At 37.2% G+C, this 24,854-nt stretch overlaps 1 protein-coding gene and 1 pseudogene across 1 annotated transcript; both read left to right on the top strand.

The window, feature by feature from the left end:
• LOC143568796 (11-beta-hydroxysteroid dehydrogenase B-like) overlaps positions 1-24,854 on the top strand; it is a 60,945-nt pseudogene that overhangs the window by 8,578 nt on the left and 27,513 nt on the right.
• LOC143568802 (uncharacterized) lies at positions 613-10,937 on the top strand. The gene is made up of 3 exons (XM_077054862.1): positions 613-759; positions 9,945-10,456; positions 10,757-10,937. Exons 2-3 carry the CDS (start codon positions 9,960-9,962, stop codon positions 10,935-10,937), a joined length of 678 nt encoding a protein of 225 aa, XP_076910977.1. The 5' UTR covers positions 613-759; positions 9,945-9,959.

Below are 24,854 nucleotides of genomic sequence, written 5' to 3'. Positions count from 1 at the left end.
ATCTTTGAGTTTGTCTAGATAATTGAGTTAAACTCTATTAGTGTCAGTAGTGTCATTTTAGTTTAAGTATTTTTAGTTTATAGTTAAGAAATAAAAAACACAAAAATCAATTAAATATATTTATTTAAGTTTTAGTCAGAGTCTAATTTAGGCGTCGCTAGTGTCCTTTGTGTTCGATATCCGGACTTCATTAGGCTTTGCTACAATTGATAGGTACACTTGCCTGTCTAGTGGTCTAGCATTTAGAGAGTCTAGATTTATAAATTTAAAACTAAAGTGTCTAGGTTAGGTTAGGTTTTTTTATAGACCGCTTTTAGCACATCAAGTTTTTGGCGCCGTTGCCGGGGACACTTAGGCGATAACGTAACTAGCTTTGATTGAACTTAATTGATTAATTGGTCTCATTTGTATTTTTGTGTCTTAGTTGGTGTTAAGATAGTTTGTGTCATAGATTTAGTGTGTCTAGTCGTCTTTAGGAGAATTTTAGTTTTTTTTATCGAGTCTAGTTAATATGTTTAATAGATCGAGTCAGTTTAGGAGTATTTCATATAGAAGATGTTGGAAAGAGACGAAGAAGAGGAACGTGAAAGAGTTCGGAAACTAGAGGCATTGGAAGCTAGACTTGATAAGTTGATCGAAATATTTAGGCTCCGTAAATTAGAAGAACTAGAAGTTAGGTTAAAGGAGTTAAGTGCTAGATATCAAATTGAGAGTCTTTCTTACAAAGAGCAGCAAGTCGTTTATGAAGATGATGAGGTTGTATGTGGGGATATCACTTTGGAACCAGAAACGAAAATGGGCGAGTCAGTCCTGTAACACCCCGACCAAAGGCGGATTATACATCGGGGCGCCACATATTGTTTCATTACTCGTGACACTATTTGGGTGTCAATATTTAATAAATATATTCATTCGCGCACGCGCAACGTAAACACAAGATAACATAAATCAACATAAATCAAAATATTATAAGACAAAATATTCGAACAATAATAACTTGTCTTGATACATTTTAATCTAGGTCCAAAAGTAAAAACGTCCTACGTGTCCACAAGCTCCAAATGTAGCTACAGCAAACCTGAACATGTGTTAAAATAAACGTCAAACACTTGCGTGTTGGTGAGAAATCAAGTTTAATACCATACATAGATAACAATAAATCTGCGCGCAACATGTGTATGTCTGGTTTTCAACAAGGGTGTAATCAGATCGGGACCAAGTCTAAGATTCATAGCTCATAGTCAATCCGTGCTCCCAATTGAGCATAAAAACAAGAAAACTGTGCAAGTGTAAACAAAAGAGAAAATCATAAACGATAGTTCTCCCGTGTTCATCTAATGGTACCATGAAAACTGCGGAATAGACCGACAAGACGGTTAATGATCCACACATACAAATAAACAGCCAAGTCTACGTCCTCAACACATGGGATACTGCGCGACTAAAGTTCATAAACAAGTTTAAGACTCGAGTTTGTACGAACACATGAACATCCCAAAACATTAAAAATAAAAAGGGATTAGATACGAGATTACTCACTTGATAAACGGTGCGGTGAAAGATAAAGCAAGAACCAACTTTAAACAAGCACAAGTTAACCTATAATTAAAGATTATTGTTTTAACGATTGGTTTTAAGTCTTGATTATAAGTTAGCATAATTAATAAGTAACTTAAACAAATTATTATATATATATTATATATTACCGGGAAATCTGGGCAGAACAGGAGAGATGACGAAGGCAGAGAGAGGAGACGGCAGAGGACAACGGCAGAGAGCAAAGGAAGAGAAAGATAATAAGTATTTGTGTGTGTAGTGTTAAGAAAATAGCATTATTATTTATAGGGAAACCCTAGGGAACACAATCCCTAGAAAAGGGGAAAAGATCTAAACAAATCAAGCAAAAGATATCAAAAAGCATAAGAATCCAAAAGCAAAAGATATGGAAAGATATGGCAGCTGTAGGGGACAAGGAAAAGCTGACAGGTAACAGTAAACAGGCATGGGAGGGTCAGATAAAGGTACTGGTCAAGCATGGGAAAAGCAGATTTCAAAAGATAATGTCAGTCACTTTTTCTGTCAACCAATGGGGTTGGTGCGCATGCTGCGCCGAAAGTAACTTTTCAGACATAAGATAGGTCAGGTCAACAGCACAGAAGATAAGACATCACAAAAGTAAACGGCTGGATTAATCAGAAGAAGACTCAAAGGGTTTAGCGCGAGAAGGCTCGAGCGCGCGAAGGCAGACACAGAAGGTCAAGAGTGCGTGAGCGCGAAGGCAGACAGAACCAACCTTAGCGCACCGCGGGAAGAACTACAATTCTAAGCGCGCTGCGGGGACAGTTCGCCTCGCGTATCGCAGTAACAGATGGTCTTCACGCAGGCTTCCTTGTAAGGAGTCTGGCGCGTGGAGCTGCGCAGACATCCTTAGGCGGGAAGAAACAAAGGACAAACAAAAAGAAGGGGTTCAAGGCTTAAGGGCGGGACGGCGACAAGAGAGAGAAAGAGGCGGGACGGCAACAAGAGAGAAAAGAAGGCGGAGAGAAGAAGAGGGACGGGACGGAAAATATTATTAGTAATATATATATTTTAAATGTCAAGTTTTAAAAGAAAATAATTAAATTTTAAATCATAAAAAGAATCGGATCAGAAAACGGGTACCTGGGTCGGGTCGGATGGGGCAGAAGTCACAGTCTCCCCTACTTTAAGAAATTTCGTCCCGAAATTTATCTCGAAGTAGGTTGCGCAGAGAACAGGTGCGGGTACTTGATCTTCATTTGATCTTCTCTTTCCCATGTAAACTCGGCTCCGCGCTTGGACTCCCAGCGGACTTTCACGATAGGGATACGACTGCGCTTGGTTAGCTTAACCTCGCGATCCATAATCTCAACAGGCTTCTCAATGAAATGCATGGATTCGTCAACTTGAACTTCATCAAGTGGAATGTGAAGGTTCTCGTCGGCTAAACACTTCTTGAGATTGGATACATGGAACGTTGGATGCACATTGCTGAGCGCGGGCGGCAGGTCAAGTCTGTAGGCAACTTTTCCCACACGCGCGAGAATCTTGAATGGACCAACATAACGAGGAGCAAGCTTACCTTTCTTCCCAAAGCGGACAACACCTTTCCAGGGCAACACTTTGAGGAGAACAAGATCACCAACTTGAAATTCGAGAGGCTTTCGCCTGCGATCTGCGTAACTCTTCTGTCGGCTTCTGGCAGCCAGCAGATGATCACGGATCTTGGCGATTTTATCGGTTGTCTCTTGAACTAGTTCGGGTCCTGTGATTTGAACTTCACCCACTTCGTTCCAACAAATCGGTGAACGGCACTTTCGACCGTAAAGTGCTTCAAATGGGGCCATACCGATGCTGGAATGATAGCTGTTATTATAAGAGAACTCGATCAGAGGTAGGTGTGAATCCCAATTACCTCCAAAATCAAGAACACAAGATCGAAGCATATCCTCAAGGGTTTGAATGGTTCGCTCAGACTGTCCGTCAGTCTGAGGATGATATGCAGTACTCATGTCCAAACGAGTTCCTAACGCAGATTGGAGAGATTTCCAAAAGCGAGATATAAAACGGCCATCGCGATCGGATATGATGCTCAAAGGAGTACCATGACGGCAGACAATTTCCTTGACATATAGATGCACAAGTTGTTCGACACGGTAGGTTTCACGAATGGGTAGAAAGTGAGCAGACTTAGTCAATCGATCCACTATTACCCAAATGCTATCATGTTTGCTTGCTGTCAAAGGTAACTTGGTAATAAAGTCCATCGCTATACCTTCCCATTTCCACGTAGGAATTTCTGGTTGTTCGAGCAAACCGGATGGGCGTTGATGTTCAGCTTTTACCTTAGAACAAGTTAGGCATTTAGCTACGAACACAGCAATATCCTTTTTCATACCGGGCCACCAATAAGTAATGCGCAAATCCTTGTACATTTTATCAGCGCCGGGATGAATAGAATACCGAGATTTATGCGCTTCACTCAGGATATCAGCGCGAAGATTCTCATCAAAGGGAATCCAGATGCGATTGAGATAGCAGAGAATTCCACTCAGATTAGGGACAAAATGAGCTTCCGCGCCACACGCTAACTCGGCGCGAAGGTTACCATTACTGATGGATGCGCGCTGCGCGTCACGAATGCGCGATTCAAGGTTGCTTTGGATCGGCGCGAAGTGAAGCTGCGTGCGCGGCAAGATACAGTTAAGCTGGCTGGGTTTTCGGCTGAGCGCATCGGCTACTACATTAGCCTTACCAGGATGGTACCGGATCTCACAATCGTAATCGCTGATGAGTTCGTTCCATCGGCGTTGCCTCATGTTGAGTTCCTTTTGATCAAAGATATGCTGAAGGCTTTTATGGTCAGTGTAGAGGATACACTTAGTACCATAAAGGTAGTGTCTCCAGATCTTCAAGGCAAATACCACTGCGCCTAGTTCGAGGTCGTGAGTTGTATAATTCTTTTCATGAATCTTGAGTTGCCTTGATGCGTAAGCGATAACCTTGCCTCGTTGCATAAGAACACAACCGAGACCTTGGTTGGATGCATCGCAATACACGACAAAATCTTCATTACCCTCAGGTTGCGCAAGGACAGGAGCTTCACACAACAAACGCTTGAGCGTCAGAAAGGCTTCTTCTTGCTTCGAGCCCCAAATATACGGTTTACCTTTGTGCGTCAGAGCTGTTAAAGGCAATGCGATCTTTGAGAAGTTCGAAATAAATCGCCGGTAGTAACCAGCTAAGCCCAAAAAGGAACGGATTTCGGTAGGAGTGGATGGCGTAATCCAGTTCTTGATTGCTTCAATCTTGGATGGGTCGACATGAATACCCATCTTGTTTACAACATGGCCAAGGAACTGTACTTCATCAGACCAAAATTCACACTTGGAGAGCTTGGCAAAGAGCTGCTCGGCTCTAAGCTTTTGCAACACCAACCGAAGATGTTGCTCATGCTCGGCCTTGGTTTTGGAATAAATCAGAACGTCATCGATAAACACAATCACGAATTTATCCAAGAAAGGCCTACACACCCGATTCATTAGATCCATGAAAACGGCGGGTGCGTTGGTTAAACCGAAGGACATGACCAAGAATTCAAAATGGCCATAGCGAGTACGAAAAGCAGTCTTGGGAATATCTTCATCGCGGATGCGCAACTGGTGATAGCCAGAGCGGAGATCGATCTTGGAGAAACAAGAGGCACCTTGGAGTTGATCAAAGAGGTCGTCAATACGTGGTAAGGGATACCGGTTCTTAATGGTGAGTTTGTTCAACTCGCGGTAATCGATACACATGCGAAACGTACCATCTTTCTTTTTAACGAACAACACCGGAGCACCCCAGGGCGAAGAGCTAGGGCGAATGAATCCTTTAGCGGTCAACTCTTGAAGTTGACTTGCCAATTCTTGCATTTCAGCGGGTGCAAGACGATAAGGAGATTTGGATACGGGGGAAGCACCAGGGACAAGATCAACACGAAACTCGACTTCACGAGCGGGAGGGATACCAGGAAGATCATCGGGAAAAACTTCAGGGAAGTCACGCACAACAGGGATTTCGCGAAGTTTCTTCTTTCCTTCATCGGGTTTAACCACATGGGCTAAAAATGCAATACACTTCTTCCGCATGAGTCTTTGGGCTTCGGCGCAAGACATAAGCTTAAGACCACTGGAGGGTTTCTCGCCGTAGATGTGAAGATCACCGTTTTCTCGAGGAATGCGAATCAGCTTCTTGGCGCAAATAACTTCGGCCCGATTATTCGAGAGCCAGTCCATACCAATGATAACATCGAAACTTCCAAGAGGCATGGGGATGAGGTCGATTAGAAAATCGTTTTCGTTAAGGTTAAGCGTGCAATCCTTAATCACGGAGTTAATTAAAACAGTTTCACCATTAGCCAATTCAACTGAAAAATTTTCTTTTAAGTTATCGCGCGGTCGCGCAAGCTTCTGCTCAAACGCGCGGGAAATAAAACTTCTATCGGCGCCAGTATCAAAAAGTACGGAAGCATAATGTCCGTTAAGCAAAAATGTACCATTAACTACGTCATTATTCGCTTGCGCTTGGTGCGCGGTTATATTAAAAGCTCGTCCGCGCGTCACTTGGTTCGAGATTTGGTTAACCGGATTTGCTTGCGTAATTTGTACTTGTAGCCTTGGGCACGCGTTCCGGAAATGACTGGGATCACCGCAGTTAAAGCACGACCTGGGTCGTGGATTAAGGTAAGTTGGTTGAGGGTTTTGCGGGTAGGTTGGTGGTGTTTGTGCGATTGGGTTGGCAGGAAGAACTCTACAGTTTTCCGCCATGTGACCAGCGCGGCCACATCGGTGACAAAGTCGACATGGGGCTTGAGGTGGGTGGTGAAATCTACAGGTTGGGCAGAAGGGGTGGTTTCCTGTGTAAGGTTTCTTAGTTGGCGGGGCAGGGAGTGCGGGATTGGTTAAGGCATAGTTGTGGACTACAGGAGGTGTTGGGTAGGCTGACAGTGGGGTAGGCGCGTAAACTGGCTGTAGGTAGGGTTGCTGGACAATGGGTGGGCTGGTAAGCGCATAGGCTTTGCGCCTGCGCTTGAGGTTGTTACGGTTTGAGGGTTCTGGCTTGGTTTCTATTAGTTCTGGGATAGTCTTGGTGGGTTTGGTCTTTTCGGCTCCCCGCAGGAACAAGGTTCCTGCCCTGACATGGTTGTCGCTGAGCACAGCGGCCAACTCGACGGCGTCAGAGAGGGTTAGTGGGTTCCTGGCCCATACAGAATCTTGGATTTCCATGGGGAGACCCCCAAGGAACTTCTCGATGGCTCGGCGGGAAGGGGTAACAAGGTGAGGGACAAGCAGGCTTAGTTCATGGAAGCGCGTCGCGTACTCGCGTGCTTCGCCACTGTATTGCTTCAAGTTCCAAAATTCTTCCTCCAGGCGCTTTACTTCGTTGGGAGGGCAGAATTCTCGCGTCAAGAGATCCTTAAATTCCTCCCAAAGCATGCTAGAAGCAGCCTCTGCGCCACGCGCATGAGCTACTCCGTTCCACCATGTAAGCGCCCTTGATTCCAGGACACTAGAGGCATATAAGGTTCGTCGGTCTGGAGGGCATTGGGTATGGAGGAAAGTGTTTTCAATCTTCTCGAGCCACTGGAGCATCATGGTGGCTCCTTCAAGTCCTGAGAATTTCGGAGGTTTACCCGCATTAAAGGATTTAATATTGTATCCGGAGGAGTTGGGATTATTTTGGTTTAAGGCTTGGGCTATCGCGGCGGCCATTTCCTGGGAACGTTGCTGTCTACGCCTGCGCGAGGCTTCTCTCCTCTGATAACGAGCTGATAGCGGAGGCATTCTATAAAAGTTTTAGTTTTGTTAATATCTTAGCGCAAAGTATAATCTTATAAAGCTTGGTTTCGCGGGGTTAGATACCATCAACAGTTAAAGTAAAACATGAATTTTGAATGCAAACCTAATACAGATAACAAATTCGAATCGAGAATCGACAATTCATGTATCACCATGACTTTCCGAATTCTCAATTTAAAATGACTAGTAAACGAGTATTGGAGATTGACGATTCATGTATCACCATGACTTTTCAATCCTCTATAAAATATACAAGAAAATGAGTATTGGAGGTTGACAATTCATGTATCACCATGACTTTTCAAGTCTCCAACCTCAGAACATAATCGTAAATGGAATTTGAAAATCAACTATTCATGTATCACCATGACTTTTCGGATTTTCAATCCCAACAAACGAATATGTAAGTAAAATCAATAAAAATCGAAATTCAGCAAAAATCGAAATATCGCGAAATAAAACATAAAACCATACGCTGCGTCTGCGCAAGCATATTTATAAATAACGAGCAATTAGCAATAAGCGCGCAAACATAAGATTTCTCTCATGCGCGAGAAGGGACTCTTAGGTATTCTAGGCCGTTACGTCTAACCACCTATCCTAAAGTCAACGAGCTCTGATACCAATCTGTAACACCCCGACCAAAGGCGGATTATACATCGGGGCGCCACATATTGTTTCATTACTCGTGACACTATTTGGGTGTCAATATTTAATAAATATATTCATTCGCGCACGCGCAACGTAAACACAAGATAACATAAATCAACATAAATCAAAATATTATAAGACAAAATATTCGAACAATAATAACTTGTCTTGATACATTTTAATCTAGGTCCAAAAGTAAAAACGTCCTACGTGTCCACAAGCTCCAAATGTAGCTACAGCAAACCTGAACATGTGTTAAAATAAACGTCAAACACTTGCGTGTTGGTGAGAAATCAAGTTTAATACCATACATAGATAACAATAAATCTGCGCGCAACATGTGTATGTCTGGTTTTCAACAAGGGTGTAATCAGATCGGGACCAAGTCTAAGATTCATAGCTCATAGTCAATCCGTGCTCCCAATTGAGCATAAAAACAAGAAAACTGTGCAAGTGTAAACAAAAGAGAAAATCATAAACGATAGTTCTCCCGTGTTCATCTAATGGTACCATGAAAACTGCGGAATAGACCGACAAGACGGTTAATGATCCACACATACAAATAAACAGCCAAGTCTACGTCCTCAACACATGGGATACTGCGCGACTAAAGTTCATAAACAAGTTTAAGACTCGAGTTTGTACGAACACATGAACATCCCAAAACATTAAAAAAAAAGGGATTAGATACGAGATTACTCACTTGATAAACGGTGCGGTGAAAGATAAAGCAAGAACCAACTTTAAACAAGCACAAGTTAACCTATAATTAAAGATTATTGTTTTAACGATTGGTTTTAAGTCTTGATTATAAGTTAGCATAATTAATAAGTAACTTAAACAAATTATTATATATATATTATATATTACCGGGAAATCTGGGCAGAACAGGAGAGAGGACGAAGGCAGAGAGAGGAGACGGCAGAGGACAACGGCAGAGAGCAAAGGAAGAGAAAGATAATAAGTATTTGTGTGTGTAGTGTTAAGAAAATAGCATTATTATTTATAGGGAAACCCTAGGGAACACAATCCCTAGAAAAGGGGAAAAGATCTAAACAAATCAAGCAAAAGATATCAAAAAGCATAAGAATCCAAAAGCAAAAGATATGGAAAGATATGGCAGCTGCAGGGGACAAGGAAAAGCTGACAGGTAACAGTAAACAGGCATGGGAGGGTCAGATAAAGGTACTGGTCAAGCATGGGAAAAGCAGATTTCAAAAGATAATGTCAGTCACTTTTTCTGTCAACCAATGGGGTTGGTGCGCATGCTGCGCCGAAAGTAACTTTTCAGACATAAGATAGGTCAGGTCAACAGCACAGAAGATAAGACATCACAAAAGTAAACGGCTGGATTAATCAGAAGAAGACTCAAAGGGTTTAGCGCGAGAAGGCTCGAGCGCGCGAAGGCAGACACAGAAGGTCAAGAGTGCGTGAGCGCGAAGGCAGACAGAACCAACCTTAGCGCACCGCGGGAAGAACTACAATTCTAAGCGCGCTGCGGGGACAGTTCGCCTCGCGTATCGCAGTAACAGATGGTCTTCACGCAGGCTTCCTTGTAAGGAGTCTGGCGCATGGAGCTGCGCAGACATCCTTAGGCGGGAAGAAACAAAGGACAAACAAAAAGAAGGGGTTGAAGGCTTAAGGGCGGGACGGCGACAAGAGAGAGAAAGAGGCGGGACGGCAACAAGAGAGAAAAGAAGGCGGAGAGAAGAAGAGGGACGGGACGGAAAATATTATTAGTAATATATATATTTTAAATGTCAAGTTTTAAAAGAAAATAATTAAATTTTAAATCATAAAAAGAATCGGATCAGAAAACGGGTACCTGGGTCGGGTCGGATGGGGCAGATGTCACAAGTCCCACCTCCGGTTCAGGAAGAAGTTAAATCTACTAATCAGTACCCAATTGATGACTTCTGGAGTGATGATGATGAGGGAGTGATAGAGGAGATGGAGTTGAAACCGGTGGATTACACGAATCTAAGTGAAGATGTTGTTGAGGAGCCACTTAACCAGATGGAAGATGATGAAGAGGAGGAGCATGCACCATCTTGGGAGGATGAGTTTGGTGATGAATTGGTGGGTTTACCAATTTATGAAGAAGATGGAGAATTTGACCCTGTTGGCGATCTTATCTACTTAGAAACACTAATCATGGGGAAGCCAGCAATGGAGATCAAGCGTGCACCAAACGGAAAAGAAGAGGAAGTGGCAAACGAAGAGGATCAGAATACGATGGTAGTTGAGTCGCCACATCATATGAAGTTTAGCAGGTCTGTGAAGGAACTAGATAGTGGATCGCCACCGAACTTTAAAAAGCCGAAGAAGAGGGCGCGAAAATGCTTGGATCAGCATGTTTTGAGGGTTCAAAGATGGTACATTAAGAGTTATAGGACAAAACTTAAATGCAAGATAGACCATTTTCCTCATTATATGCCACGTATTAGGTTTGGTCCAGATAAGTTTAAGTATTGGTGGTCCGATCCGTTTGATTGTTTTAAAATGCTTTTTATTTCCACTATGTGTTATTTGATTAAATATATTGGACGGACCTAAACGGGTTAGACCGGGGTTGGATAAAAGAAAAGCCTCCTGATTGAGATTTTAGGAGAGAGTCTGGCTGAAGACTCTTCTGTAACTTAGCGCTTCCTGGGAGGCAACCCAGTGGAATGTTTTTGTTTTTGTTTTTATTTTTATTTTGTGGTTTCTTGCTTTTGTGTGCTGCTTGCTTTTTGGTTTTCTTTCAGGTTGCTGTTCCAAGGATGTTATTGGCTGATTGATGATACATGGTTGGATTCAAGTGTGGGGATGCCATTGCCGCTTGTTTATGGATTGCTAATTTCGTTTGTGAGAGATGACTTTATTGATACTTGCTTTTGTTCAATCTCAAGATGGAGGGCATGGGACACGACTCGCGAGCCAATATAGTCATATTTACCAGGGGAGTCTGTTCCACTTTACTTATATTTGAATGCTTGTTTTATTTTTTGCCTTTTTTCTGTCTCATTGAGGACAATGTGACATTTAAGTGTGAGGATGGGAAACTGACGTTTTTATTAAAAAAAAACCAAAAAAAAGTAAAAAAACAAAGAAGAAGAACCGAGAAAAAAAGAAAGCGAAAAATAGACAAAAAAATTGAAAACAAAAATGTCCCTTGAATTAAATATTTTGCAACGAAATGGAAAATGATAGAAAAATTGGGGATTGGTTTTTAAAACTACTAATATATATGAGATAAAAAAAAATAGAAAGCGCACTTGATTTGGGATGTGTCGGTTGGCCCAACTAGCCTTGAAATGTTTCTCCTGATTATTATAAATGTACCTATAACTAAATCATTAAGTCTTGTGGGTTCTCATCTAAAGAAAACAGAAAAACTGAAACGTCTAATGTATTGAAAAGCACCAGTGTAGGTTAAAACCTTGTAAATCTTAAAATTTAATTACATCTACATAAGTATTGAGCATATAAATATATAAAGCTGAAAAAGATCCAATAATTTAATGTGTCTCCCTCTGGGATAGTGACTTGGAGATAACATCTATGGATGAGGATCGATAACATCTTTTGAGTTGGTAGCTTTATTGATAGGTCTCTGGGTGAGGATTAAAAGAATGGTCATGAGTAATGACCAACAGCTTACATGCTTCTCACTGGGTTAGCAACCACGGTGAGAACATGCATGGGTGAGGTCTAAGTTATGTTGAAATATTACATTGCTCAAAATAATTTAAGTATTTATTTATGAAGTTAAATTTTAATAATTACAAGTTTTTAGGGTGCACTGGTAGAATAAATCTTTATGGTTTTCTCTTTGCTTTAACATGCCTAAAACAAATTAAGTGGCTTTGTGATTTTAGGTGTGAGACCCTTAGACTGAGTGTTAACTTAAACTTAATCGTTAAATATGATGGGGGCTTGATATGTTGGTGGCTGGATTGTGGACAACATTATCGGCAATCGCGGTTTTTACGTTTATCTATTATTAATTAAAGTAACCTAAATGTTTTTAAAAGCAGTTTTCGATTATGATTCCATTGCAAATAGCTTTTTCAGGGACGAAAAAAATTTAAGTGTGGGGATATTTGATTTGGCCTCATTTATACATATCATGATATAAATATTACATACACTTTTAAGTCGTTTTGAGCCCAGTTTTTATTGAATAGTATTATTTTTTTGGTTCGTATGTGAGTTTAATGGTTTGAAGAGACAACGAGCTAAAATAGAGTAATTTACTAAGCTTGTAACTGACAAGTAAATTTTCAAGCTATAGCTATATTTTATTATTGTCAAGCTCAAATATTAATTACTACAAATATAAACGATACATGATCTAAATTGGAAAATAAGTTTAGACTCTAAATTTAATCGTGGATACTAAAATTAATGATTTCATGATTCTACAACTTCTACATATTAATATCGAGCTTGGGTACGAAAAAGAGAAAAAATATTAAATGGCCTACCAAAACTCCCCAAGCCCAATAATAAAATTTAGCAAGTCCATGTCAACAAGCCTTTAAAAAAAAAACACAAAAGCATGAGCAACGGGGGGAATCACAATTTTTAGTTGGTGGACGGCGGAACAGTGGGCACTAGGGGTGCCACCCCTACTGGGTTCTTGAAGTGTTCGAAAAAAGCAAGGAAAAAGAAGGAGAAGGAGCCGCAAGTCAGTAATATTTCAGAGAGCGTTGGGGCTCAACACCTACTCGTTCATGACACTGTATTTCCGGTTTGAATTTATTATTTTCATTATGAATTCAGTGTTTGAACCTAGTTGTTATGTTTTATTCTTAAGTATGGTTGTTTCCTAAACCGCCTAGCTACCTAGGTTTTTTGATGACTACTTTGTGATTTGAGGATTTTTCTTGGTTTTTGGTTTTTATTGTTGGATTAATATTAAAGTAAAGAATTTTCCTAAAATTGATTTGATGTGCTTGCATATATAGTTTTTATTTATTATTAATCTTTGTTCCGCATGTGTCTTGATTGAATGTCTTTCAGTTATAGATGCATGTTTAGGTCGCTTACTGTGTGTTTGTGATTATTTTATGGTTTTACTAGACGTAGTAATCTATAGGAACATTGGTTGGTGATTTATTAAAATTTTATATTCTACCTATCTAGAGACTGAGAGGTAATAGATAGTCGGGTTGTTCTTGGGATTAGGTGTTTAGGTTAGAACGCTCTGACAGGAGGTTTCCTTGGTTTCATTGTAATTCCGTGTCTTATCGATTGTTCGTAGGTTACCCCTTGCATTTTAGGGTGTATTGAGATAGTGAGACCGACGTGTGATCTGTCTTTTAGGGTACTTTAGTATTGTTGGAGAGGCTGACAGGTAGTCTGACCAACCGGTAAGTTTACACGCCCCTTAAGGTTTCCTTTTTGGTCACACTCGGAGAATGATCAGGGATCCATAGGTTGTCTAAGGGTTTCGTATTTTAAGATCCCGGTTCCATCATAGTTTCCATAGCCGAGAGAGATTCAAGATTCATAAGTAGGATTCTAAACCTAGGTAGTGCTTCTCCTATTTTTGAGTTTGTCTAGATAATTGAGTTAAAGTCTATTAGTGTCAGTGTCCTTTTAGTTTAAGTATTTTTAGTTTATAGTTAATAAATAAAAAACACAAAAATCAATTAAATATATTTATTTAAGTTTTTAGTCAGAGTCTAGTTTAGGCGTCGCTAGTATCCTTTGTGTTCGATATCCGGACTTCATTAGGCTTTGCTACAGTCGATAGGTACACTTGCCTGTCTAGTGGTCTAGCATTTAGAGAGTTTAGATTTATAAATTTAAAACTAGAGTGTCTAGGTTAGGTTAGGTTTTTTTATAGACCACTTTTAGCACATCAAATTTTTCATACCATATATTTGGTGAGATTAATTTTTAATTTAATGAGATGTTATAACACGTTTTAGGGCTATCTGGGTTTGGTGAGACCTATACCCGTGAATTCGGGTCAAATGCATGAGAAACTTTCATTTACAAATAAAGTAATCTGATGGCTTGAGAAAAGTTAGGAAGCAACCAGGGAGATTTCGTTAAGATATGTGTGTGTATATATATATACACTAGTTTGTATCTCGTGTTTTCTTTTTAGTTGGTAGCTTTATTGATAGGTCTCTGGGTGAGGATTAAAAGAATGGTCATGAGTAATGACCAACAGCTTACGTGCTTCTCACTGGGTTAGCAACCACGGTGAGAACATGCATGGGTGAGGTCTAAGTTATGTTGAAATATTACATTGCTCAAAATAATTTAAGTATTTATTTATGAAGTTAAATTTTAATAATTACAAGTTTTTAGGGTGCACTGGTAGAATAAATCTTTATGGTTTTCTCTTTGCTTTAACATGCCTAAAACAAATTAAGTGGCTTTGTGATTTTAGGTGTGAGACCCTTAGACTGAGTGTTAACTTAAACTTAATCGTTAAATATGATGGGGGCTTGATATGTTGGTGGCTGGCTTGTGGACAACAATATCGGCAATCGCGGTTTTTACGTTTATCTATTATTAATTAGAGTAACCTAAATGTTTTTAAAAGCAGTTTTCGATTATGATTCCATTGCAAATAGCTTTTTCAGGGACGAAAAAATTTAAGTGTGGGGATATTTGATTTGGCCTCATTTATACATATCATGATATAAATATTACCTACACTTTTAAGTCGTTTTGAGCCAAGTTTTTATTGAATAGTATTATTTTTTTGGTTCGTATGTGAGTTTAATGGTTTGAAGAGACAACGAGCTAAAATAGAGTAATTTACTAAGCTTGTAACTGACAAGTAAATTTTCAAGCCATAGCTATATTTTATTATTGTCAAGCTCAAATATTAATTACTACAAATATAAACGATACATGATCTAAATTGGAAAATAAGTTTAGACTCTAAATTTAATCGTGGATACTAACATTAATGATTTCATGATTCTACAACTTCTACATATTAATATCGAGCTTGGGTACGAAAAAGAGAAAAAATATTAAATGGCCTACCAAAACTCCCCAAGCCCAATAATAAAATTTAGCAAGTCCATGTCAACAAGCCTTTTAAAAAAAAACACAAAGGCATGAGCAACGGGGGGAATCACAATTTTTAGTTGGTGGACGGCGGAACAGAGGGCACTAGGGGTGCCACCCCTACTGGGTTCTTGAAGTGTTCGAAAAAAGCAGGGAAAAAGAAGGAGAAGGAGCCGCAAGTCAGTTTATTTCAGAGAGCGTTGGGGCTCAACACCTACTCGTTCATGACACTGTATTTCCGGTTTGAATTTATTATTTTCATTATGAATTCAGTGTTTGAACCTAATTGTTATGTTTTATTCTTAAGTATGGTTGTTTCCTAAACCGCCTAGCTACCTAGGTTTTTTGATGACTACTTTGTGATTTGAGGATTTTTCTTGGTTTTTGGTTTTTATTGTTGGATTAATATTAAAGTAAAGAATTTTCCTAAAATTGATTTGATGTGCTTGCATATATAGTTTTTATTTATTATTAATCTTTGTTCCGCATGTGTCTTGATTGAATGTCTTTCAGTTATAGATGCATGTTTAGGTCGCTTACTGTGTGTTTGTGATTATTTTATGGTTTTACTAGACGTAGTAATCTATAGGAACATTGGTTGGTGATTTATTAAAATTTTATATTCTACCTATCTAGAGACTGAGAGGTAATAGATAGTCGGGTTGTTCTTGGGATTAGGTGTTTAGGTTAGAACGCTCTGACAGGAGGTTTCCTTGGTTTCATTGTAATTCCGTGTCTTATCGATTGTTCGTAGGTTACCCCTTGCATTTTAGGGTGTATTGAGATAGTGAGACCGACGTGTGATCTGTCTTTTAGGGTACTTTAGTATTGTTGGAGAGGCTGACAGGTAGTCTGACCAACCGGTAAGTTTACACGCCCCTTAAGGTTTCCTTTTTGGTCACACTCGGAGAATGATCAGGGATCCATAGGTTGTCTAAGGGTTTCGTATTTTAAGATCCCGGTTCCATCATAGTTTCCATAGCCGAGAGAGATTCAAGATTCATAAGTAGGATTCTAAACCTAGGTAGTGCTTCTCCTATTTTTGAGTTTGTCTAGATAATTGAGTTAAAGTCTATTAGTGTCAGTGTCCTTTTAGTTTAAGTATTTTTAGTTTATAGTTAATAAATAAAAAACACAAAAATCAATTAAATATATTTATTTAAGTTTTTAGTCAGAGTCTAGTTTAGGCGTCGCTAGTATCCTTTGTGTTCGATATCCGGACTTCATTAGGCTTTGCTACAGTCGATAGGTACACTTGCCTGTCTAGTGGTCTAGCATTTAGAGAGTTTAGATTTATAAATTTAAAACTAGAGTGTCTAGGTTAGGTTAGGTTTTTTTATAGACCACTTTTAGCACATCAAATTTTTCATACCATATATTTGGTGAGATTAATTTTTAATTTAATGAGATGTTATAACACGTTTTAGGGCTATCTGGGTTTGGTGAGACCTATACCCGTGAATTCGGGTCAAATGCATGAGAAACTTTCATTTACAAATAAAGTAATCTGATGGCTTGAGAAAAGTTAGGAAGCAACCAGGGAGATTTCGTTAAGATATGTGTGTGTATATATATATACACTAGTTTGTATCTCGTGTTTTCTTTTTAGTTGGTAGCTTTATTGATAGGTCTCTGGGTGAGGATTAAAAGAATGGTCATGAGTAATGACCAACAGCTTACGTGCTTCTCACTGGGTTAGCAACCACGGTGAGAACATGCATGGGTGAGGTCTAAGTTATGTTGAAATATTACATTGCTCAAAATAATTTAAGTATTTATTTATGAAGTTAAATTTTAATAATTACAAGTTTTTAGGGTGCACTGGTAGAATAAATATTTATGGTTTTCTCTTTGCTTTAACATGCCTAAAACAAATTAAGTGGCTTCGTGATTTTAGGTGTGAGACCCTTAGACTGAGTGTTAACTTAAACTTAATCGTTAAATATGATGGGGGCTTGATATGTTGGTGGCTGGCTTGTGGACAACAATATCGGCAATCGCGGTTTTTACGTTTATCTATTATTAATTAGAGTAACCTAAATGTTTTTAACAGCAGTTTTCGATTATGATTCCATTGCAAATAGCTTTTTCAGGGACGAAAAAATTTAAGTGTGGGGATATTTGATTTGGCCTCATTTATACATATCATGATATAAATATTACCTACACTTTTAAGTCGTTTTGAGCCAAGTTTTTATTGAATAGTATTATTTTTTTTGGTTCGTATGTGAGTTTAATGGTTTGAATAGACAACGAGCTAAAATAGAGTAATTTACTAAGCTTGTAACTGACAAGTAAATTTTCAAGCCATAGCTATATTTTATTATTGTCAAGCTCAAATATTAATTACTACAAATATAAACGATACATGATCTAAATTGGAAAATAAGTTTAGACTCTAAATTTAATCGTGGATACTAACATTAATGATTTCATGATTCTACAACTTCTACATATTAATATCGAGCTTGGGTACGAAAAAGAGAAAAAATATTAAATGGCCTACCAAAACTCCCCAAGCCCAATAATAAAATTTAGCAAGTCCATGTCAACAAGCCTTTTAAAAAAAACACAAAGGCATGAGCAACGGGGGGAATCAAAATTTTTGGTTGGTGGACGGCGGAACAGAGGGCACTAGGGGTGCCACCCCTACTGGGTTCTTGAAGTGTTCGAAAAAAGCAGGGAAAAAGAAGGAGAAGGAGCCGCAAGTCAGTTTATTTCAGAGAGCGTTGGGGCTCAACACCTACTCGTTCATGACACTGTATTTCCGGTTTGAATTTATTATTTTCATTATGAATTCAGTGTTTGAACCTAATTGTTATGTTTTATTCTTAAGTATGGTTGTTTCCTAAACCGCCTAGCTACCTAGGTTTTTTGATGACTACTTTGTGATTTGAGGATTTTTCTTGGTTTTTGGTTTTTATTGTTGGATTAATATTAAAGTAAAGAATTTTCCTAAAATTGATTTGATGTGCTTGCATATATAGTTTTTATTTATTATTAATCTTTGTTCCGCATGTGTCTTGATTGAATGTCTTTCAGTTATAGATGCATGTTTAGGTCGCTTACTGTGTGTTTGTGATTATTTTATGGTTTTACTAGACGTAGTAATCTATAGGAACATTGGTTGGTGATTTATTAAAATTTTATATTCTACCTATCTAGAGACTGAGAGGTAATAGATAGTCGGGTTGTTCTTGGAATTAGGTGTTTAGGTTAGAACGCTCTGACAGGAGGTTTCCTTGGTTTCATTGTAATTCCGTGTCTTATCGATTGTTCGTAGGTTACCCCTTGCATTTTAGGGTGTATTGAGATAGTGAGACCGACGTGTGATCTGTCTTTTAGGGTACTTTAGTATTGTTGGAGAGGCTGACAGGTAGTCTGACCAGCCGGTAAGTTTACACGCCCCTTAAGGTTTCCTTTTTGGTCACACTCGGAGAATGATCAGGGATCCATAGGTTGTCTAAGGGTTTCGTATTTTAAGATCCCGGTTCCATCATAGTTTCCATAGCCGAGAGAGATCCAAGATTCATAAGTAGGATTCAAAACCTAGGTAGTGCTTCTCCTATTTTTGAGTTTGTCTAGATAATTGAGTTAAAGTCTATTAGTGTCAGTGTCCTTTTAGTTTAAGTATTTTTAGTTTATAGTTAATAAATAAAAAACACAAAAATCAATTAAATATATTTATTTAAGTTTTTAGTCAGATTCTAGTTTAGGCGTCGCTAGTATCCTTTGTGTTCGATATCCGGACTTCATTAGGCTTTGCTACAGTCGATAGGTACACTTGCCTGTCTAGTGGTCTAGCATTTAGAGAGTCTAGATTTATAAATTTAAAACTAGAGTGTCTAGGTTAGGTTAGGTTTTTTTTATAGACCACTTTTAGCACATCAAATTTTTCATACCATATATCTGGTGAGATTAAATTTTAATTTAATGAGATGTTATAACACGTTTTAGGGCTATCTGGGTTTGGTGAGACCTATACCCGTGAATTCGGGTCAAATGCATGAGAAACTTTCATTTACAAATAAAGTAATCTGATGGCTTGAGAAAAGTTAGGAAGCAACCAGGGAGATTTCGTTAAGATATGTGTGTGTGTATATATATATACACTAGTTTGTATCTCGCGTTTTACGGGGGGTTGTTTTACGTTATTCGTTTCTAATATATATGTATATATATTATTTTAATTTTCTTTATTGTAAAAAGTTAATAATATGCTTAGGGTTTGATGATGAAAGGGTTTCACAAATAAATGAAATGTTATAACCCATTTAAAAGCTATCTGGGTTTGGTGATCATGTCCCGCTTATTTTTTTTTTTTGCTATATAGTTGTTTCTTAATAATAATTTTTTTTAAATTCGGATATTAATTTTTAGTATATCCCTATTTTATAGGATTTTCATATTAAATATTTGGTAAAATTAATTTTTAATTTTATGAGATGTTATAACCCTCGTATTATGAGGGTTGCTTTACATGATTCGTTTATAATGTTTATATATTTTATAATTCTAATTTTTATATATCGTAAGGAAGTTAATAATATACTTAGGATTTGATGATAAAAGGGTTTCATAAATAAATGAGATGCTATAACCCTTTTTAAAAGTTATCTGGGTTTGGTGAGACTCAAGACCCGAATTCCAATTTTATTTATTGTAATAAGTTAATAATACACTTAGGGTTTGTTGATAAAAGGGCTTCAGAAATAAATATATGTTATAACCCGGTTTAAAGTTATCTGGGTTTGGTGGGACCCAAGACCCGTTTATTTTTTTTACTATAAAATTGTTTCTTAATTATAAATAATATTTTTTTTTTAAAAAATCAGATATTAGTTTTTAGTATATCCCTATTCTATAGGATTTTCACATCAAATATGGACTTTCACTTCAAATATTTGGTAAGATTAATTTTTAATTTTATGAGATGTTATAACCCGTTTAAGAGTTTTCTGGGTTTGGTGAGACCCATATTCGTGAATTCGGGTCAAATACATGAGAAGCCTCCATTGCAAATAAAACAATTTGATGGCTTTAGAGAATTTAGGGAGCAAGTTTTTAAAGGTTTCGTTTATATATATTACTAGATTTTATCCCTCGTATTACGGGGGTTGTTTTACATTATTCTTTTTCAATATTTATATATGTTTATTATATTTGGATTTTAATTTATTTGTTGTAAGAAATTTAATAATTAATATACTTGAGGTTTGATTATGAAATGGTTTCACAAATAAATGATATGTTATAATCCGGTTTAAAAGCTATCTGGGTTTGGTGATACCCATTACCCATTTATTTTCTTTATTATAAAATTGTTTCTAAATTATAAATAATATCTTTTTTTTAATAAAATAGGATATTAATTTTTAGTATATCCCTATTTTATAGGATTTTCATATCAAATATTTGATGAGATTAATTTTTAATATAATGATATGTTATAACCCATTTAAGAGCTATATGGGTTTGGTGAGACCTTTACCTGTGAATTCTAGTCAAATGCGTGAGAAACCTTCATTTACAAATAAAGCAATCTAATGGCTTGAGAGAATGGTTGTTTTACATTTTTCATTTTTTAATATTTACTTTATGGATTTTATGGGTTTGGTGAGACCCATACTCGTGAATTCGGGTCAAATGTATGAGAAACCTACATTTACAAATAAAACAATCTGGTGGTTTTAGAGTATTTAGGGAGCAATCAGAGAGTTTTTAAAGGTTTCGTTTATATATATATACATATACACACACACACTAGCTTTATGCCCGCGTGTTACGCGGGTTACTTTGAAGTGTTTTTTTTATTGATTTAGCCCAGTTTGACTCGTTACCTTATACTATGCTTGTTAGTATACATTATGAATTCATAAAATTCTATTAAATCCATAAATCATTGTTGTGATGATGTTATTTTGTTGTTGTACATCATGAATTTATAAAATTGTTCTAAATTCAGAAATCATAAAATTGTAAGTGATAACAATAAATTTTATTGTCGTTTTCTTAGCCTGTTTGCCATTTTTGTTTAGAATCAGTATCTTCAAATCCTTTTTGCTCGTGACTCTTGATAGTGCGGCATACAGCTGTTTGTGGGAGAAGACATCGCTCTTTAAATACAAACCCACCCTACCTATTGACTGTCCTTGACTGTTGTTTATTGTCATAGCGAAGCAAACTGATAAGGGATATTGTCGTCTTGTAAACGTGAATGCTATGTTCTTATCAGAAGGTGTCAGGGCGATTCTTGGAATAAAGATCCTCTCACCAGTATTAGTCCCTAAAAGAATTTTCACTTCGATTACAGGCGTACCCAAAGAAACAACATGAAACCTAGTGTTGTTGCGTAAGCCCTTTTTTGATCGATATTTCTTAGAAGCATCACAGGTACGCTGACTTTTAGTATAAGCTTGTGGTTTGGCAACCCAGATATTTTAAGACCGTTAAGTATTTCAGTAGAGTATGAAGTTGAATCGGCATTTCCATCTATATAGTTGGACTTAGCTACAGGTGCTGAGCTTAAGTACTTGACCGGGTCACCTGGAATGAATTCAAGCAGGCGATCATTAATCTCATGAATAACCTCATTTGTTGATGCAAGCAACCCCCTCTGTTGAAAGTATGTAGGGTCTTGGCTGCTGTTTAGAATGCCCGGATAGACAAACTGAATTAGCTTTATGATAGGGTCGTCACATTGTCAATAAGTAAATCATTTGATATCTCTATTTTTGTTGTACCCTCATTAGGTCCACCGACTTTTCCTTCTCCTATGCCTATTAGCCATTTAGAGAATTTTTTGGTCTCTTTTATGTCAGCCGATGGATGACTAATTGTTAACCTTAGGTTTCTTGTTAATCTAAGAACACGACAATGATACCAAATATAGGACGAGCACAGAGAGGCGTTTACTATTTGCTGCTTGCTTCCTTTTCGTATTACCGGCAGAATTTGTCTGAAATCGCCTCCAAAGACAACAACCTTTCCTCTTAATAGCGATTTTGACTTTAAGACGTCTTTGCAAGATTTGTTCGGAGCCTGAAATACGTGTTTATGGGTCATTGGGGCTTCATCCCAAATTATTAGCTTTGTTTTTTCTAATAATTTGACCTCATCCAAACCTCGTTCCATTACGCAAGATGAGTCCTCGTTTAGGTTAATCGGAATATGAAATCTAGAATGTGCTGTTCTACCTCCGGATAACAATAATGATGCGATTCCGCTTGATGCAACGTTTAAAACAATATTACCTTAGGATCGTATGGCTGAAGACAATGTTTTCCATAAATATGTTCTCCCTGTCCGACCGTGCCATAAACAAAAAAGACACCACCTTTGTTCTGCGGTACGAATTTCGTTATTACGTCAAAAATAGTTTTTGCTCTAAGGTTATCGATTTAAATAGCTTTTCAAATTCTGTTCTCTCAGTTTGTTGATCGCATGATTGCTCGTCTAGAATAAGGCAATTATTGATAACATATAAGGACTCTTTATCAGGGAAATGCATTGTCTCATACCTTGTTAAACTTGAGTTGTTTTGTTGTAGGATTATCTGGATTTCGGGTAATGTAAGTTCTTGATTTGGTCTACTGTCAGCTGTAAATCTGTAAAAGGTTGTTGGTTGTTTTTAGAGTGTAACGCCTAAAAATAATTAAAACCTAACATATATTGATCAAACAATAATGATTATCGAGTATAAATTTTTAAGATTTGTGAAATATATTAAAAAAATAGAATAAATAATATTATGCACAATGTTTGTATTAATATTATTAGAGTCTAGAATTTTTATTAATACTTATTTAAAATAATGTATTGTTTTAGTTTCAAAATTTAAATTTAATTAATATGTCTCTAAATTAAATACTTATGATTATGTGTGACATAATCATAATTTAATTTTTCTAATGGTTTTTAATCAAACAATATTAACGAAAATTAAAATTTTTCAAGGTAACCCAGCCATGAGCTCTGCCCCTTGGACCCCGCTAGGGGTTGCCGCCCCTAGAACCTCAAAACGGGGGGCGCTGCCCATATACCCTTTTCATTAGGGGTTTCATATCTAACAACATAGTAAACTAAAGCAAGTGTGCATACGCACATTCCAAACTTGCTTAATGTTTATCGATTAGTCAATGGTATTTTAATTGAATAAGATATACTACAACTTTTGACATAGATTTTATTAATTTTTTTAAATGCTAATTTTTTTTTCATAGTCTTTTATTTAATTTTTTTAAGTGATTATATTATTCGTCTTTATTTTGTTACAATTTGTATTAAACTATTTGAAAATATTTATTTAAATTTCATTTCGCTTGGAAGTTTATTAAATTAATTTTTGAAATCTTATTTTATGGATATTTTTAAGGAATTCTCTATTAACTTGGTTAAGTTATATTTCAAAAACGATCTCTCGAATTGTTGAGGATATAATGACGGAACTAATCAAATTCTTTTTAAACATTGGTATCTACATTTTGCGATGTATATTGCTATGGAAAATTACGAAGTATTTTCAACTATCAATTTAACGTTATCGCTATATAATTAGTTACATTACATAGTTTGGTTATTATTTGTATGTGGGAGGGTCTTAATGTTTTGAATATTAGAATAAAGCATCATCTAATGCAAATATAAAGATATTGACAGATAGCTTGTGGATCTTAATCAAAGTACTAATGCAAATATAAAGATATTGACAGATAGCGACATAATTATTAAAATTTTGATGATGTCAAGTATCAACAGTATGTCGCAATGTATTTAACCGTGCTCAAAAAGTTGACATGTGTTTCCAACAGCTGTGAATCGTCGTTTGCAAAGTGCCCAATAAGCGTTTAATGCTCCAGTGTAACGCCTCAGCACGCCAGCTGGCAGGTTTTCTTCAGCTTGTAGGCGGACTTTTACAAGATCAGTAGGGTTTGCTACTGCAATTGTAACTTGCACAAATACAATGATGAAAGGAACATCTCTCCCTATTCGACGATACTTTCTAATCAGCCGTAGTCAACTATCAACGAAATTAATGATTCTCAAATCCTTCACTTTGTAGAACTGTACATAGCAAACTTACTTTCAAAATTCTATATATGCCCTCTCAATTAGCCATCAACAAAGAAAGCTTACAGTCAGAAGTTTATCAGTGAAGATGCTATAAAGATATTATAAAATTCTTATCACTTAGAGACTTATATAAACAGTTTATTAGTGCTATGATCCTTGCAACAAGAATTGATATTATTTCTTTGGTATTGTTTGTTTTCAGTAAATAAATTATATGACTAAATGATTTGAAGAAAAATAGAAAGCAGAAGATGTGAGGAGCTCTCTGCCTCTTGATAGAAGAAACAAAGTTCCACGTAGAAAGAATGGGCCCATAACCATCACAATGCAAAGCTTTTCGATTTGGGCCAAACACCTTAAAAATGATTAAGTAAATAAAAATTAGAAAATCAGAATACAACACTCAAAATTAAACATTTACATGTTACCAGTGTCAAGATTGGCAATGATGATGTTTTCACCATATCTTGCTTCCGTCCACAAAGAAGACGAACCGATGAAATTGTTCTTTTCAAGGTTTAAGAAATGCAAAGACCGGGTTGTGTGTAGTTTTGACCCTACATTCTGGATCACAGTCACCACGTCCGTATGCTCTACGCGATACAAATGATACAATTATTCTCAAATCTTTCACTTTGTAGAACAGTACATAGCAAACTTACTTTCAAAATTCCATATATGCCCTCTTAGATAGCCATCAACAAAGAAAGCTTATGGTCAAAAGTTTAAAAGTGAAGATGTTATAAAGAT

The sequence above is a fragment of the Bidens hawaiensis genome, unplaced genomic scaffold, assembly GCF_021521415.1.
Source record: "Bidens hawaiensis isolate Kalapana, Puna unplaced genomic scaffold, B.hawaiensis_p1.1 tig00024229_1, whole genome shotgun sequence".
NCBI classification, from domain to species: domain Eukaryota; kingdom Viridiplantae; phylum Streptophyta; class Magnoliopsida; order Asterales; family Asteraceae; genus Bidens; species Bidens hawaiensis.
The sequence above is the reverse complement of the archived record's forward strand: the minus strand, read 5'-3'. Positions and strand labels throughout refer to the sequence as shown.

What these genes read in the sequence shown, in the direction of transcription:
- LOC143568802 (XM_077054862.1), top strand. Translation starts at nt 9,960, where the DNA reads ATGGAGTTGAAACCGGTGGATTACACGAATCTAAGTGAAGATGTTGTT. An exon ending in CATTATATGCCACGTATTAG is followed by an intron (nt 10,457 to 10,756) that starts GTTTGGTCCAGA and finishes GTTTTCTTTCAG; the next exon opens with GTTGCTGTTCCAAGGATGTT.